Source organism: Meleagris gallopavo, chromosome 2, assembly GCF_000146605.3.
Source record: "Meleagris gallopavo isolate NT-WF06-2002-E0010 breed Aviagen turkey brand Nicholas breeding stock chromosome 2, Turkey_5.1, whole genome shotgun sequence".
In the NCBI taxonomy this organism is placed as follows: domain Eukaryota; kingdom Metazoa; phylum Chordata; class Aves; order Galliformes; family Phasianidae; genus Meleagris; species Meleagris gallopavo.
The window spans coordinates 75,896,165-75,909,567 of NC_015012.2; the positions used below are offsets into that span (position 1 = coordinate 75,896,165).

At 40.7% G+C, this 13,403-nt stretch overlaps 2 protein-coding genes across 3 annotated transcripts in view; one reads left to right on the forward strand and one right to left on the reverse strand.

The window, feature by feature from the left end:
- SNX14 (sorting nexin 14) overlaps positions 1-1,849 on the forward strand; it is a 54,848-nt gene extending 52,999 nt beyond the window's left edge. For both annotated transcript variants that reach the window (XM_010707657.2, XM_019613114.1), the window contains one exon: positions 1,639-1,849. In XM_010707657.2, coding sequence (XP_010705959.1) covers positions 1,639-1,677 — 39 coding nt within the window. In that variant the 3' untranslated portion in view covers positions 1,678-1,849. The remainder of the gene's footprint in view (positions 1-1,638) is intronic.
- Positions 1,850-2,075: 226 nt separating this feature from the next.
- NT5E (5'-nucleotidase ecto) overlaps positions 2,076-13,403 on the reverse strand; it is a gene marked incomplete at its 5' end in the record, with an annotated part of 23,565 nt that continues 12,237 nt past the window's right edge. Inside the window, 6 exons of the mRNA XM_010707688.2 lie at positions 2,076-4,104; positions 5,748-5,948; positions 7,508-7,657; positions 8,204-8,312; positions 11,698-11,849; positions 12,827-13,024. Coding sequence (XP_010705990.1) covers positions 3,947-4,104; positions 5,748-5,948; positions 7,508-7,657; positions 8,204-8,312; positions 11,698-11,849; positions 12,827-13,024 — 968 coding nt within the window. The remainder of the gene's footprint in view (positions 4,105-5,747; positions 5,949-7,507; positions 7,658-8,203; positions 8,313-11,697; positions 11,850-12,826; positions 13,025-13,403) is intronic.

Consider the following 13,403-nt stretch of genomic DNA (forward strand, 5'->3'; position numbering starts at 1 on the left):
AGCCCTTAATTTATCATTTGATTTCTGTTGCATGAGTCCTGTGTCCAGGAACCACCAGAGTGCACCACAGGATTGAGCAGTGATTTGTTTTGCATAATAAACAAATGACAGATTTCAGGACAAGTTAGGGCACCTTCCATTGTTGCCACTGAAATGAGACCAGCTTGGCAAGTTTAACAACTACTACTCTGTGCATTGGTTCTGTAGCTGACGTATTTAGGGCAGTGTTCACACAGTCAAGATACAGAACCAAGAAAGATCCAACCAGCCAAGCAAATAAGGAAGTTACCTGGTTTACTTGTGTGCTGCACGGAAGACCTGACCTAACCCTACTGTTTTACTGCACTGAACTGCTTTTGTATCACAGCAGCTACCAATAAATGTGTGGGAATATTGGACTGTCTTCAGATAGCACTGGAAGAAAAAATGTGAAGGCTTTGTGTTAAGCATTTGAGTTCATGGGAACATAGGGAAGTGATTCACTGTCTCGCATTTCATTAGAATAAAGGAAGGGAAAAGAAGATGCTCCCATCAGAAACTTCAGCTCTTTTCCTGCCTTGGACATGCCAAGAGTAAAACAGAAGGAAGTACTGTTCCCATGGTTTTTGACTGTAGGACTTAGTTGGGAGGGTTGCAGGACTATGATGGGTTAAAAGAGGCAGCTGAGGGAGGGTCGATATGAAAGGGCAAACACAAGCTGAAGAGAGAGGTGGAAGAGAGAGGGGTGGAAGGCAGTGTTTTTTATATTGAGCCCTCAATTCTAAAAAAAACATTTCCCCTAAATCACTGCAAACTGCCCATGAAGCCATTTGGAAAGAACAGTTTGCTCCAACCAATTTTAATGCAAAAGTTTAAAATGAATAACTGGTTATTCGGTTATCAGTTGTACTGGGGGGGAAAAAGTAACTGCAGTAACATCTCTATTGAGCAGACCGGTCCTTCTTGTGTGGTATCACAATGTGATTGCAGTTAGTGAGGAGCAAAAATATTTCAGCTCAGTCAGCATTTAAAGAGAAAAGAGTATCCTGGAAGTTTTGTTTTGAGTACTGAGCGTTTAGAGGGGCATAGTGATGGGAGAATTTCTGCTGGAGGGGATATAGAACCTAATTCCAGCTCTTGGTACCTATGCGTTGGAGCTGCATCTTGCTCCATGTACCAATGCAGATTGATAAGCTGTGGTTAATGGCAGTTGGCAGTGTATGCGAGTGTACAATTTACAAGGATAGGATTGGAAAAGCACTTCTGTTTTGCTTTGATACAGTGTGTAGCCAGTCCCTTGGAAGTTTGTTCAGGCAGAATAGGAGGAAAAGGGTAAGCTGAGACAGGAGAAGCATTCTAGCAGAGGAAGAAGAGAAATCCAATAGTAAAAATATGCCAATGCCCCTTCCAGAGCCAAAATTTGTTGTATATAAAGTAGTGTGCTTAGCATTTAAGAGTGGAGGAGGTGAGAACTTCTAGAGAAGGAATGAAATACCTACTTCAAGGAAAGTATTAAAAACCTGGAAGCAGTAGCCTTCCTTTCTCTTATCTCTGATTTCAAGTAGATATTTTCAAATCTCATTCTGTTGTAGATCAGTTCCATATGTAAATACATATTTTCACATTTAAGTCAATTTCTTTCTTGATTCCTCTTGGCAGGGTCCAAAGGAAGCTAGCTCTGCGACGTGTTGGATGTGAATGCAGGGACCTCACTGGACATGCGGTAGAAAATCTGCTGTGCACTAATGTAATGGATATGTGACATTTTAGCCTTGCATTGTACATTTTCTTGTAAATAATATTAAATCTAAGTTCTAAAAATCTCTTTCTGCTATAAAGACATTAAAATTTAATACCACTTACAAGTGAACGACAGATATCTGTATTTTTATTTTATTTTCTTTAGCTGTAATCAGTAAAAGCCAGATTTATTTCCCCAAAGTCTCAGTGAGCAACAATATAGGATGATATAAAACAAGGCTGCTGAGCGCATATGCTGTGCTGAAAGTGCAGTTATTGTTGTGTTCCTTAGAGGACATTTAGAAGAACAGACTGGGATTACAGGGTTAGAAAAGAAGACAACATGAGTCTGTTCGTAATGTTTTCTAAAAATTTATTAGTACAAAAATGTGTGGAAGATTTTTCCAGTAAACGTGATGTGTTGGCTCAGCCTTCCTGAAGTGGACTGTGCAAAGAAAACATGCAGGGATTTTTAACAGGTTTTAATCGCAGAACAACACAGAGATATCTTCATATCTTAAACATTTCTTGAGATATTGCTTTTCAGACAATTTCTCTTTTTTGCTTTTACAAATGATCCAAAATAATACAGTATTAATGTTCTTTGTCTATACAGTTTGCATTAACTGTTTGTATTCCTTTTCTTGCTGCTTGCTGAGAAAAGGTGCAGCTGTGTTATTTCCCTCTGGGCACGCCAAAGGAGTTTGATCTCACTTCCTTTTTTATTTAAACAAACAAACACAACAAACCAAACAAAATACGTGACATGCAGATACAGCTCAACATCTGATGTGAGGGTACAGCTCAGTCCGTACATACAGGCTCTGTTATTGGTTTTACCTTGGTTTGGGGAAGACCATTCTGTAAATCAATAGCTTTAGGCGTCACATTGACAAGTCACCACTGCCACCAAGGTCGGCTGTTCCTTGCCTCCCTGTTCAAACAGTATAACTACTGCAACTCTGTAATCAAATCTTTTCATTGCACAGCTCTTGAATTTATGTGAATAATCGTTAGATCTTGAAATTTAAACACAGTGCAGTTTCCCTTAATGTGATGCACTTTCTCCACGTAATCTGTGGGCATAGTGTGTTGAAGAGGTGAGTAACTTGTCTCTTGATAAAAAGTGTCATTTGCTTTCCAGAAAATCAAGGTAGGTTTATTCAAAATTCTGCACATCCATTTAATAGAGCAGTAAACAATATGAAAGTATGTTGATGTCAGTTCTGAATGGAACTTCACATTTATCCTATTTCTGACTCGATCCTCATCAACTTGGCACTTACAGCTGGGTTTTTAAAGCAGTCTCTCCGTATAGGAAAGAGGCTTTTGAGTTATGATTGCTGCTATGATAACCCAGGTTATGCTGTAAAAAGCCCCATTACTGGGAAGCTTCCAAAGGATTCCCTGGTGCTTCAGGCATCTGTGTGTATCTGGTGTCCTCTGTGAATGCTGCTGGTACCAGTAACTGCTGGGATTCCTGCCTGAGTGTAAAATCTGCCTAGAAAATAACCTTAGCTACTTTGTTCTTACTCTAGCTATAGTCCCCACTTTGGTCGTAATTAATTGGTGAGGTAATATATTTCATTTGTCAAAATTTATCGAAATCAAATCAAGCTTTATTAATGGAAAACATAAGTAAGCTGCTGTGTCTTAAAAAGTAAAATGCAAAACACTTTTTAAATTGCACATAAATGGACCGATGCTTTTAATGAGTTTAATTCAGCTCATGTAGGTATCAGTGCAGGTAAGACAATAACTGGAAGTAAGCTAGATTTTTGAGATACAAAGCTTAAACCCTGAGTGGAGGTCAAAGAGAAGTGTGCGTGCTTATAATATATCTACTTCTAGAAGCTCGTTTACATTACTGGAATCAGATACTTGATTGACTCACTGAAGCAGCTGGAAGAATCGACAAGTTTAAAAGATCCCGTTTTGGTCAGTGGTTGTTTTGTGGTGGAGCATTGATACTTTACTTCTTGAAACCTCAACCTGAATGGTGGGTCATGCCAGTTTGTGCTTGCTCTTTCAAAGTGAGAAAAGCCATGAATTTTGCCCTAGACTCACTTCAAAAATGGACGGATCAAAGACAATCCTTGCTATTAATTGACTCCATGCAGAAACCCAAACATTTGTTTAAAGGTTTGAGAAAAGAGAACAGTCCTCCCCACCTCAGCACCATTTCTATCCTCCTTTCTTCCAAATGTAAACACTTGAGGAAAAAAAATCAGCAATGCCAGAACGCTACGGTGAACAAAGCAGAAATCAGAGTAAGACTTCCTTGGATAAGGCTCCCAGAAGAAAACTTAATTCGACCTTCAATTGCTGGGTAAACTCTCTTCATTCTATCAAGATAACGGGAAACAACCTCGATGTCAGGTTCACCTAAATAAACAAGCAGAAATGATGAGCATTCTCTGCAGCAGCCAAGCCCTGCTCCCAATTAAGAACTGCAGATTTAGCACAAGCCTTAATGACTGGCTTTTATATTCATGGCCCCCCTGACTCAGGCAGCTTACTGTCAGAACAGTGTAGGGTGGGCAGAGAGTTGGATTTTATGAAGAGATAAAACCACCACTTTGTGGTGGCTTGTAGCAAAAAGTTTTTGTGAAATCGTATTTAACTGGAGAAGAAAACCTTTCAGTTGGCTGGCTTTCTTGTTTGCTTCTGTTACAATGGAAATTTGGGTAGTTCCCACCTCCTTTTCGATAGAGTGCTATAGAGCTGGCTTTCTTTTAAGAATAATGTCTGATCTGGGTATTGCTGTGCTGCACACAAAAATAGTCTACAGTCAGATATCCCCATGAGTTATTGCAGCCAACTATCTCCAGTGGGCTCTTTCTGATGCAGACTCTTGGACTTCTGAAGTGCAACACATCCCTATTCAAAGTAATTTTCATTTTTCTCCACTGACGCATGGAAAGGTGCTGCAGGAACCTTTCAAACTGGTCACCTTTCACTGCTCCTACTGGATATCTCTGTGAATTTGTTTCTGCATCAGCAGTTATTTACTAAAACCTACAGCCCCTTGTATAAACTGTGGACTGAATTTGACTGTAAATGTTGTTCCTGCTTGTGATAATCAACTTTAAATTGAAACATCCTGACAAACCAAAAAATAGTCTGTAAGAGAGGTCTGAAAGGAAGTGGTTTTTTGATAGTACAAACATGTTTAACTAAATCACCAGAAGTATAATCACTCTGGGATCAGAATGCGCTAAGTGAAAATTCTGTAGATGCGGCTGTGATCCTAGAAGAACTTTTTATATATATAGGGCATTTCTGAAATCACAGAATGTATATAATGAATTTCAATCTCAAATACTTTAAGTTTCCCTTTATCCTAAAAGATCCCTTCATCAACCATATGCATACCGACCTAACAGTTTGTGCCACGATAAAAGATCTTAATACAGCATTGGGTAACATAGCATGGCTTCTGTCAGCACCCTGAGTGCTGCTGCCTTTACAGCATCATGCTGCAGAGCTCATGAGAAGCGTGGTGCTGTTGGGGTGTGGGCTGATGCCCCCTCCTCTGGTGGTGCTTGCTTGAGCTCTATGTCCTGGAGTAGCAGAAGCGATCATTCTGTCTGCAAATACCTCCACAGAGTGCAAGTATGAGGTCTGAAGGAAATAGCACCTATCCTTCAAATGCACTGTTTACTAACTAGTGCAAGTGCAAGGCAGCATGCGATACTTACTCTCCGCTGCATTTTTTTTGTTGTTGTTGTTGTTGTTTTTCTTTTTTTTCTTTTTCTGTGGCTTACTATGATTCCAGAACTGTGCTCTTAACAGAGCCAAATGGATGAGGCTCACCTTCTTTGTGAAACTTTTGAACTTACTGAAACATTTGTGATTTAATTGAAATTAAAAAGTGTAGTTGTTGACTAAAACCAAAACTAGCACTCCAGAGCCATCAGATTAGAAGCAAATTTATCCAATCAAAGCAAAAAATCTGACATTTCTCCTACAGAAAGATCTTTTAACTCTTAGGATTTGTCTGCTACATTCTCAGAGCCTGTACTTACCTTTGCTGTATGCCAGATGGTTGTCTCTCAGCATGTGATAGCCATCTCCACCAAACAGTATATAAGACGGAAGAGTCACATTGTATATTTCATCCATCTGCAGTGGGACGTAGGTTGGAACTCTGCAGGCTGTGCAAAGCACTTCTATGCTAACAGCTCTGTTTCCTGGGGCTCTGGAGAGATCATAGACCACGTGGATACCTGCAGGAAATAGGTTTAAGCAGTTAAGCCTTAGGTTAAAGTACCGCTTTAAGCAGTGCCTGTTGAACACATGGCACTAGAAGCAGCATCCTCCATCATTTTTAAGATTCTATACATTCAGTTCTGTGACTGAGAGGTTATGTTAGTTCAAGGGATGCCAGTTAATGCCCTGTTTTCTTAGTGCTCAAATCAACTTTTATGCAAGGAAATACATGAATTTAGAGAATTGCTGAAATACTGCCTTGCCTCACTTGTGTGATCACCTGCTCTCTTTTTACTGTAACTCTCCAGAAACAAACTGGAAACTGCAAGGTTGAGAATACTGTCTCTGATTGCTGTCAGCATCTGCTCTCTCTTTCCACTGTCTTGTTCAGTGAAGTGACTTCTCAAGCCAGGCAGTCTATTATGGGTAACAAGCGCTGTCCTGAAGAAAAGAGAGCTAAGCCAAGATTGAATGTTGCAGCTCCTACTCACTGTAGGAGAATGAATGTTTCTCACAGTGAGCCCTCCTTGTGCAAAGCCTGGGCAGGGCTAGGTCGTGAGAACAGCATTACCAAGAATCTGCTGCTCAGGAAGCCACTAACAGCCAACCTAAAGCACAGCAACTCATCTGACCTTGGCTCTCTTCCTCTCTGCATCTTCTGTCCCAAGCCCTTTCCAGAGCTACTAGGTATCTTTTCTTCTTTCTTTGTAAGACAAGGCAGTGCTGCTGCCTTACCCTGGAGGTAAGTAACTCATTGGTAAGAGCACTTGCCACCGGCGAGCTGTGGATTGTGCCCTTGTACATGGGGATTCTGGATCTCATGAGTGCCCCCATCACCAGGCTGTGTGGGGAGAGGCAAGGAGGGAAATTGCTTGGCCTCTGCCCGTGGGCCTGGCTTTTCTGCTACATAAACAAAGAAATCTGTGCAATATTGCAGGCAGAACAGGAATAAACATGCCTGTAAGCTAGCACACATCTGGATAAATATCTGGGGAGCTGTGTTTCAAGAAATGCTTGCTTTTAATATTAACTGTTTGTCTCTAAAATATTTAGAAATTCTCTGGAGCAATTCCAAGCAATGGTCTGCTTGGACTAATTCTAAACACATCTCCAGTCATTAGGCAATGGCACAAACTGATTTTGATAAACCAACAATGGGCAGCAACTAGCAGGGAAGCCTGGCGTGGGGTACGAGGTAGGCTGTTGGTGAAGAATTGAGAACAGGAGCTTGTCGCAGCGATTACTGTGTTAAAGCTCTACCTGACTATGCCTTCCTGTAGTTAAAGCATTGAACTGCTGTTGCTTATGGGTTACTGAAACAACAGGGAATCCTGTCTCTGCTGAAGAATCATTGATAGTTTATGTGCTGTGGGGCTTGCGCAACTCAGCTTAAACATCTTCAGGATAAATAGTGTCAGTTAGCTGGCACAGATGAAGCATGGAGCTGGAGTACGCTGCCAGCTTGCTTTCCATTTTTAAAGAGGCGATGCAAAAGTTTTTTAAGTGTCAGACAAATAAGGCTTGTCGAAAGGAGGGCTCTTTTAGAAAACCAAGGCAAGGAAGGAAGAAAGCATACCTCCAACCTGCAACAGCTCTCCCGTTCCTCTTCCGTGCCTGCGCACGCTGTGCTCGAAAGCTTCTTTCAGTGTGGAACCTTTCAGTGTTACCAAATCAAAACGACCTCCAAATGGCAAAACAGACAGCAAATCTTCCATAGTGATGCTACCTGGGGAAATGAGACTTTATTTACATTGGTTTAGGGAAAAAAAAAAAAAAAAAAAAAAAAAAGTTTACTATCTTTAACTTTGGAATTTTTCCAATTGCTTAGGATGAACTCATGTAGCCCTGAAGAAGGATTAAGCTAAAGTGAAAAACTGTGTTTGTTTTCAATTTCCATTTATCCGATATCGGGAAAAAGGGATCTGTAAAATGTCAAGCATTCAGAAAAAAAAGAAAGATTGGTTTCATGGCAGACTACAGAAAGCTTCCAGCAACCATAGCATATGTCCTTCTACAGTAGGATGTGAAGAACAGCTACTGTCTTCCTTTGTTCCACAGCAGCAAGGTGAGAATGAAATTATCAAAAGCACTGTGTATAAACACTACTAAAAACTTCTCATGTCAGCTTGAATGCAGTTGCACTGCAGTAGTAGATAACTATTTCAGAATGTCCCATCAGAACAAGCCCATGCCTAACACTGTGTTCAGGCTTGCATAATAACTTACTAATTCTTTCTTGAAAAGCCAGCACTCAGCACGTAGCTCTACGTACCATTAGCACTCTGTTCATCGATGGATGCCCGTATCCCACCTCCATTCAGGATGCACAGTGAAACATGGTTCCATGACTTTCTATCTGGACGTCTGACATTCTCATAAAGCTATCAAAGGAAAATGTTTAAACTGATTTTTAGTCTTCACTTAGTCCAGGCTGTGGATGTTTACATTCTGAGACTGAAAACAAGCAAAAGGTTTTCTGTCTTCTCCAATATTACCTTTGTACCGACTGTAAAATACTGATTGAAAAAAAATATGGCAGATTACATTATTTTGCTTTTTTAAACTATTAACAAGAAAAATATTTGCCTTTTTCTTTAGTGAACTCTCAGCTTTTCCCATGGTCTGTGTGTACATAACATTACCAGGGAAAGATAGATGAACAAAGGATGATTTTTTTTATGATTCAAACCATTGTGACAAAGAAGACAAATTATTTGAGCACATTTGGAGAATCAGAAAGTAAACAGAACTTAAGTGCAGCTGTACACTACAAATATGCAGGGGAATGTACTGAACAACTGAGCTCCTGTTGAACATTGCAGGGAATTAAGATTTTTCAGCTTCTTTGGGATTGGTTTTTGATATTTAGAATGCTGTTGGCAAAGAAGTGAGATGTAGAAGAGTGGTGGAATATGAAACAGGCATGTTAGATCAGACCCAAAAATCTACTTCATGCAGCATCATGTCTCCAACAATATCCAAACTCTGATAGAAGCAACTTGCAAGGACAAAACAGAATCTGCTTGAAACATCATAAGTAGTCAAGAAAATGGAGGTCAGGGATTTACTCTGTTGCATAAGGATGACAAGCCTACAGAATCAATCATTAGAAATAATTGAGTAGAAAAAGAAAGGGTTAAGAGAAAGGAAACAAAGATAATGGAAGGGATGGACTCATTTCCATAATGGAATGGCTATTGTTATGTCTTGTCAGTTGCACAAAGAGACAACTACAGGAAGGGCATGACAGAAATCAATAAATATCAAGAAGGGCATGTGGAAGTTGGATAGGAATCAGTGTACTTTCTCAATTCAAGAATAATAAAAGGTGGAAAAGATTCAGTGGGGGGTACAAGGATGGCCAAAGACACTGAAACGCGTCTGATCATGGAATGCTGATGTGGGCGAGGACTGTCTGTCCTGGTAAAAGACAATGGAAGAAAAATATTTGACATGCATAAGATCACGAATGGTGTGAAGAGAGTGAATAGGGACCGAATGTTCCAGTGCAAGGATAGTTTCTTGGCCTCCAGCAGGCATCCAGCCAGGGCACAGCAGGCAGTAGATTGGAGAAAGCAAGATATACAGGTCAGCTGTGGAACGCCCTGCCACCGGATGCTGTGAGTGGTGAACAGCGGAAAGGCTCAAGGGGGGTGGGGCAAGTTGAAAGAAGTTCCAGTGGTGAATAGGGAATACAAAGGTGCTGCTTCTGCCCTGGGAGCTCCCTGAGCTGCAAGCTGCTGGAAGCATACTGGAGTACACACTATCTCCATAGGCTTGCCATACGTATGCTCTGCCCTCTCCACCATCCCTCAGCCACTTTTGGAGACGAGATGCTGGGATGGATTTTCCTGTTTTCTGCTCTGGTTCATCCACTTCTTTTCTGCATCCCTCCACTGGATGTTTTGTGACTTCTAACTTGTAGGTGCAGAATTCCTTTGTTGCTCCAGCTTAGTGCTCACTAAGTGCTCACTATTCTCTGAGTCCAAATCCATTCTTGGTTCATAACTCATACTTAATGAGTTGATTTTGCCTGTTGCTGATTTTTTTCAATCTGAACTATACCTTCTGATTTAGTAATTATCCTGGAACAGACATCATGATTATAAATCTGTAATTCCTCAGTACTTAAAAAAATATATGTTTAAAATGTGCTCCTACACTCTCTGCTCTCTTAGTTTTGAACACAGAGGCAATTTAGAACAAGAGTTTACATGCTCCAGTTAACAATTCAGTCATTTCCCCTTTGAGTTCCTTCAAAGTATTTTGTAAAATGCCATCTACATCTGTCAACCTGTTACTCAGATGTTGGGCTCCTGTTGGAGAAGCATCACTGAACTACATGGACTTCTGTTATGAACAATTATTTAAACAATCTTTCCATGTTTCTCCAGATTTCCCAGTGCGACTCTAAATATTCAAGCCCATGTTTCAGACAGGTCTATTTTATCCCTTGATACCCCTGAATGCACAGCACCAGACAGGAAAGCAAATGTAGAACTTGTATTGCGAAGAACATAAAAGGTAACCCATGTGGGTTTATGACAAATGCAGATGTTGACTACAGCCTACTTAACTAGAACAGAATTTTACATTCCAACGCACAACGTGTATCAAGAAAGTCCACAGACTTCTGAAGAACAATGAAATGATTTTCTTCAATCTTAAAGAGTGCCAAAGTATTTGATCACTTTTTTTTTTTCCAAATAAATATATAGTAATATCTAGTACAAAGCAAGGTACTGCCATTTTAGCAGAACTGAATGCAGAAACACCAACTTTTAATCTGATCTGGAAATCAGCCCATGTACTAAGAACTGTCATAAGGATTACAGTGAAAGCCATCCCAGTGAAAGCTGGATAAACAGCTTTTGGGAAATATCTAAATAAAAAGTTATTATTAACTGCAGTTTGATTTTGTGGCAATGCTAGTGGATATCTATGGCAATTCTCATTTTCTGAAAACAGTCGCACTAGTAAAAGTTTCTCTCTGGAGCATGCAAAGGAAATGGTGCTACTGTGGGAGAGTAAAACAACCCAAACCAGTTGGTTTAAAACTGATAAGGTATGATGTAATGAAGCACAGTGACACCTGTAGGAGCAGAGCAAGGCTCCAGGATGGGGTGCTGGGAACACTGGGGTCTCCCCACTGGTCCGCTAAGGCAAGCCTACCAGCCAGGGCCTGTCCTAAGGCCCTGACCAGGAGTGGGGCATCCAGAATCACCAGTACAGCCCCTGGACACTGGACTGTGAAGAGACGGAGCCTGACCCTGGGGCTGGCACTGGGTCCTCGGGCAGGTGGGCAGCAACAGCAAGGGCTGGCGGTGCTCTCAGAGCTGGAAAGCACCCTAAGACTTTCCAGCTCCTGAGACCTGGCTCTGTTTCACAAAAAGTCCGTAAAAGGGCACTGCCAGCACTGGCTGAGGCAAAAGCACTGGGCACGCTCACTTGTCAGAGTGAGAATCAGAACAGCAGAGTCATGGGCAACTGAGCTACTCTCCCTTTCTCTTAAAACTGCAGCCTCAACAGAACAAACAGTTCTCTATATGAGGGTCTATATTGAGAATAAAGTGCTCCCTACTCTACAAAGCGAGATTCACTGCAGCCTTGCTCCTGCCAAGTCTTTCAAAGGAAGTATGACATGTTAAAGGGACAGAAAGTAGCAGAGAGCCCATCCAGGGACATTTCAGAGACTTGGAGCATTTCATCTGATCAGCCTAGAGTAATATATAGATGTGATTGCCATCTGTGGTGGTAGCTTCTTACCATAGCATCACAAATCAAGTTCCCCATGTTGCATTCTTGGAAACGGCATGCTTCGCTTGTACCGTTCAGATAAACACTAGTTGTTCCAATCTCTCTAGAGTAATTCCCCAAGTTTTTCCTCCACTTTTCCACTTCTTCTTTAATCTGCTCATCTTCAAATTAGCAAAACAAAAAAGTGTGAAATAAGCACTGCACACATTTTCAACGTATACAAAACTTAGAAAAAAATCCACGCTGCGCGTTTCTGAAATGTTACCCTTTTCCTAGAGGCTTTTCCAACAATATGGCACCCACACTCATTCTAAACAAAGCTTAGGGAGGGAGGAGGCAGAACTGCAGAAACCAGTGAATAAGTTATTCTCTTGCCACAGCAAGGCCCTCTCTTCTATTCCACTTACACATATTTTCACCCAGTCCTGCTGCAGCTTCTGAGCAATGGGGTTTCTGGCATCTGCCTTAATAGATGGCAGCTTCTATTCAAGAATTTGTAATATACAAGCCTGGTCTTTACTTCACATCATCTCTTTTTTTTCTCTCTTCTAAAGATAGCTCCTTTCCCTTTAATGCTGTGCTAAAAGGAATACTTGCTCAAGTATCAGTGCCAAGGAATAAATCCATTATAGAAATTAACTCTACACACACATCTGTGCAAATCTAATTCTATCAGAAAACAAACAGATACAAGAATGCTTGTGTACAGATGTGTCATAACTGCTTTATTAATTTTAAGCCATTTGCTATGTAACTTTGTCAGCAACAGCAACATTTATAATGTTATGTTAAAATTGTATGCTTATGAAATCAGAGCACCTATCTATCTGAATTTTTGCTTTTTACTGACTGCTAAGTGGGAAGATAAAGTATCACCTGAGTTCCCACAAAAGGACTTTCAGTGATTTTAAACAAAGACATACATTGCATTTGCATATATTCAAGGGCCTTTCTATCTCACTCTTTAGAAAAGAAAATATAGAGGAAAATGGATACAACAGTGACACAGCCTGAACTCCACACTGAAGTGAGCTGCAAGTGCAGGAAGAGAGCTGAATTCTTCTGCAACATCGTGCTACGTATTTAACACAGAAATACTGGAACTGTAGTAGAGCAAGCAAATTCAAAGTCCACTTACCTTCGGGAACACTGGTGTCCAGCAAGATAGGATTTCCAACTGCTTCAACTACATTTCCTTTCTTGTCAAATGTAACATTCAAGTAACCAAGATATTTTCCATAAGCATAAGCTTGTACTACTGGCACCTTCCTCCCATCATCTGAGTCAACCATGAAGGGATATGGGCCAGCTGGCTGCTCAGTGGAGGGAGGGGTTCCTGTGCAAAACAACCATGTAAAGAGGGGTTTCAGCTCATGTGCCCTTCAAGGAATTGTAAGAAGGAATTTCAAATGCCTCCTATCCTTAAAAAAATAAATAGTATATTAAGCAGAACCAACTATGAAGACAATTGCACATTTAGTTGCTCAGTTATGTTAATTCAGAAAAGATGATGTAGTTTTGAGGACTTGGGCTCTAATAACCACCACAGTGTTTTTTAAGTTGTGACAGTACACTTCTCCAATGACATCATGTCACAATGGCAACAAAGGCACTTTTCATTCAAATGATCCAAATCTAAGCCTCTAAGTAATGCACACACCATCCTCTGGCTGAAAAGCCTTCACATTACATTGCTCTGTACCAGCTAGGAAAAA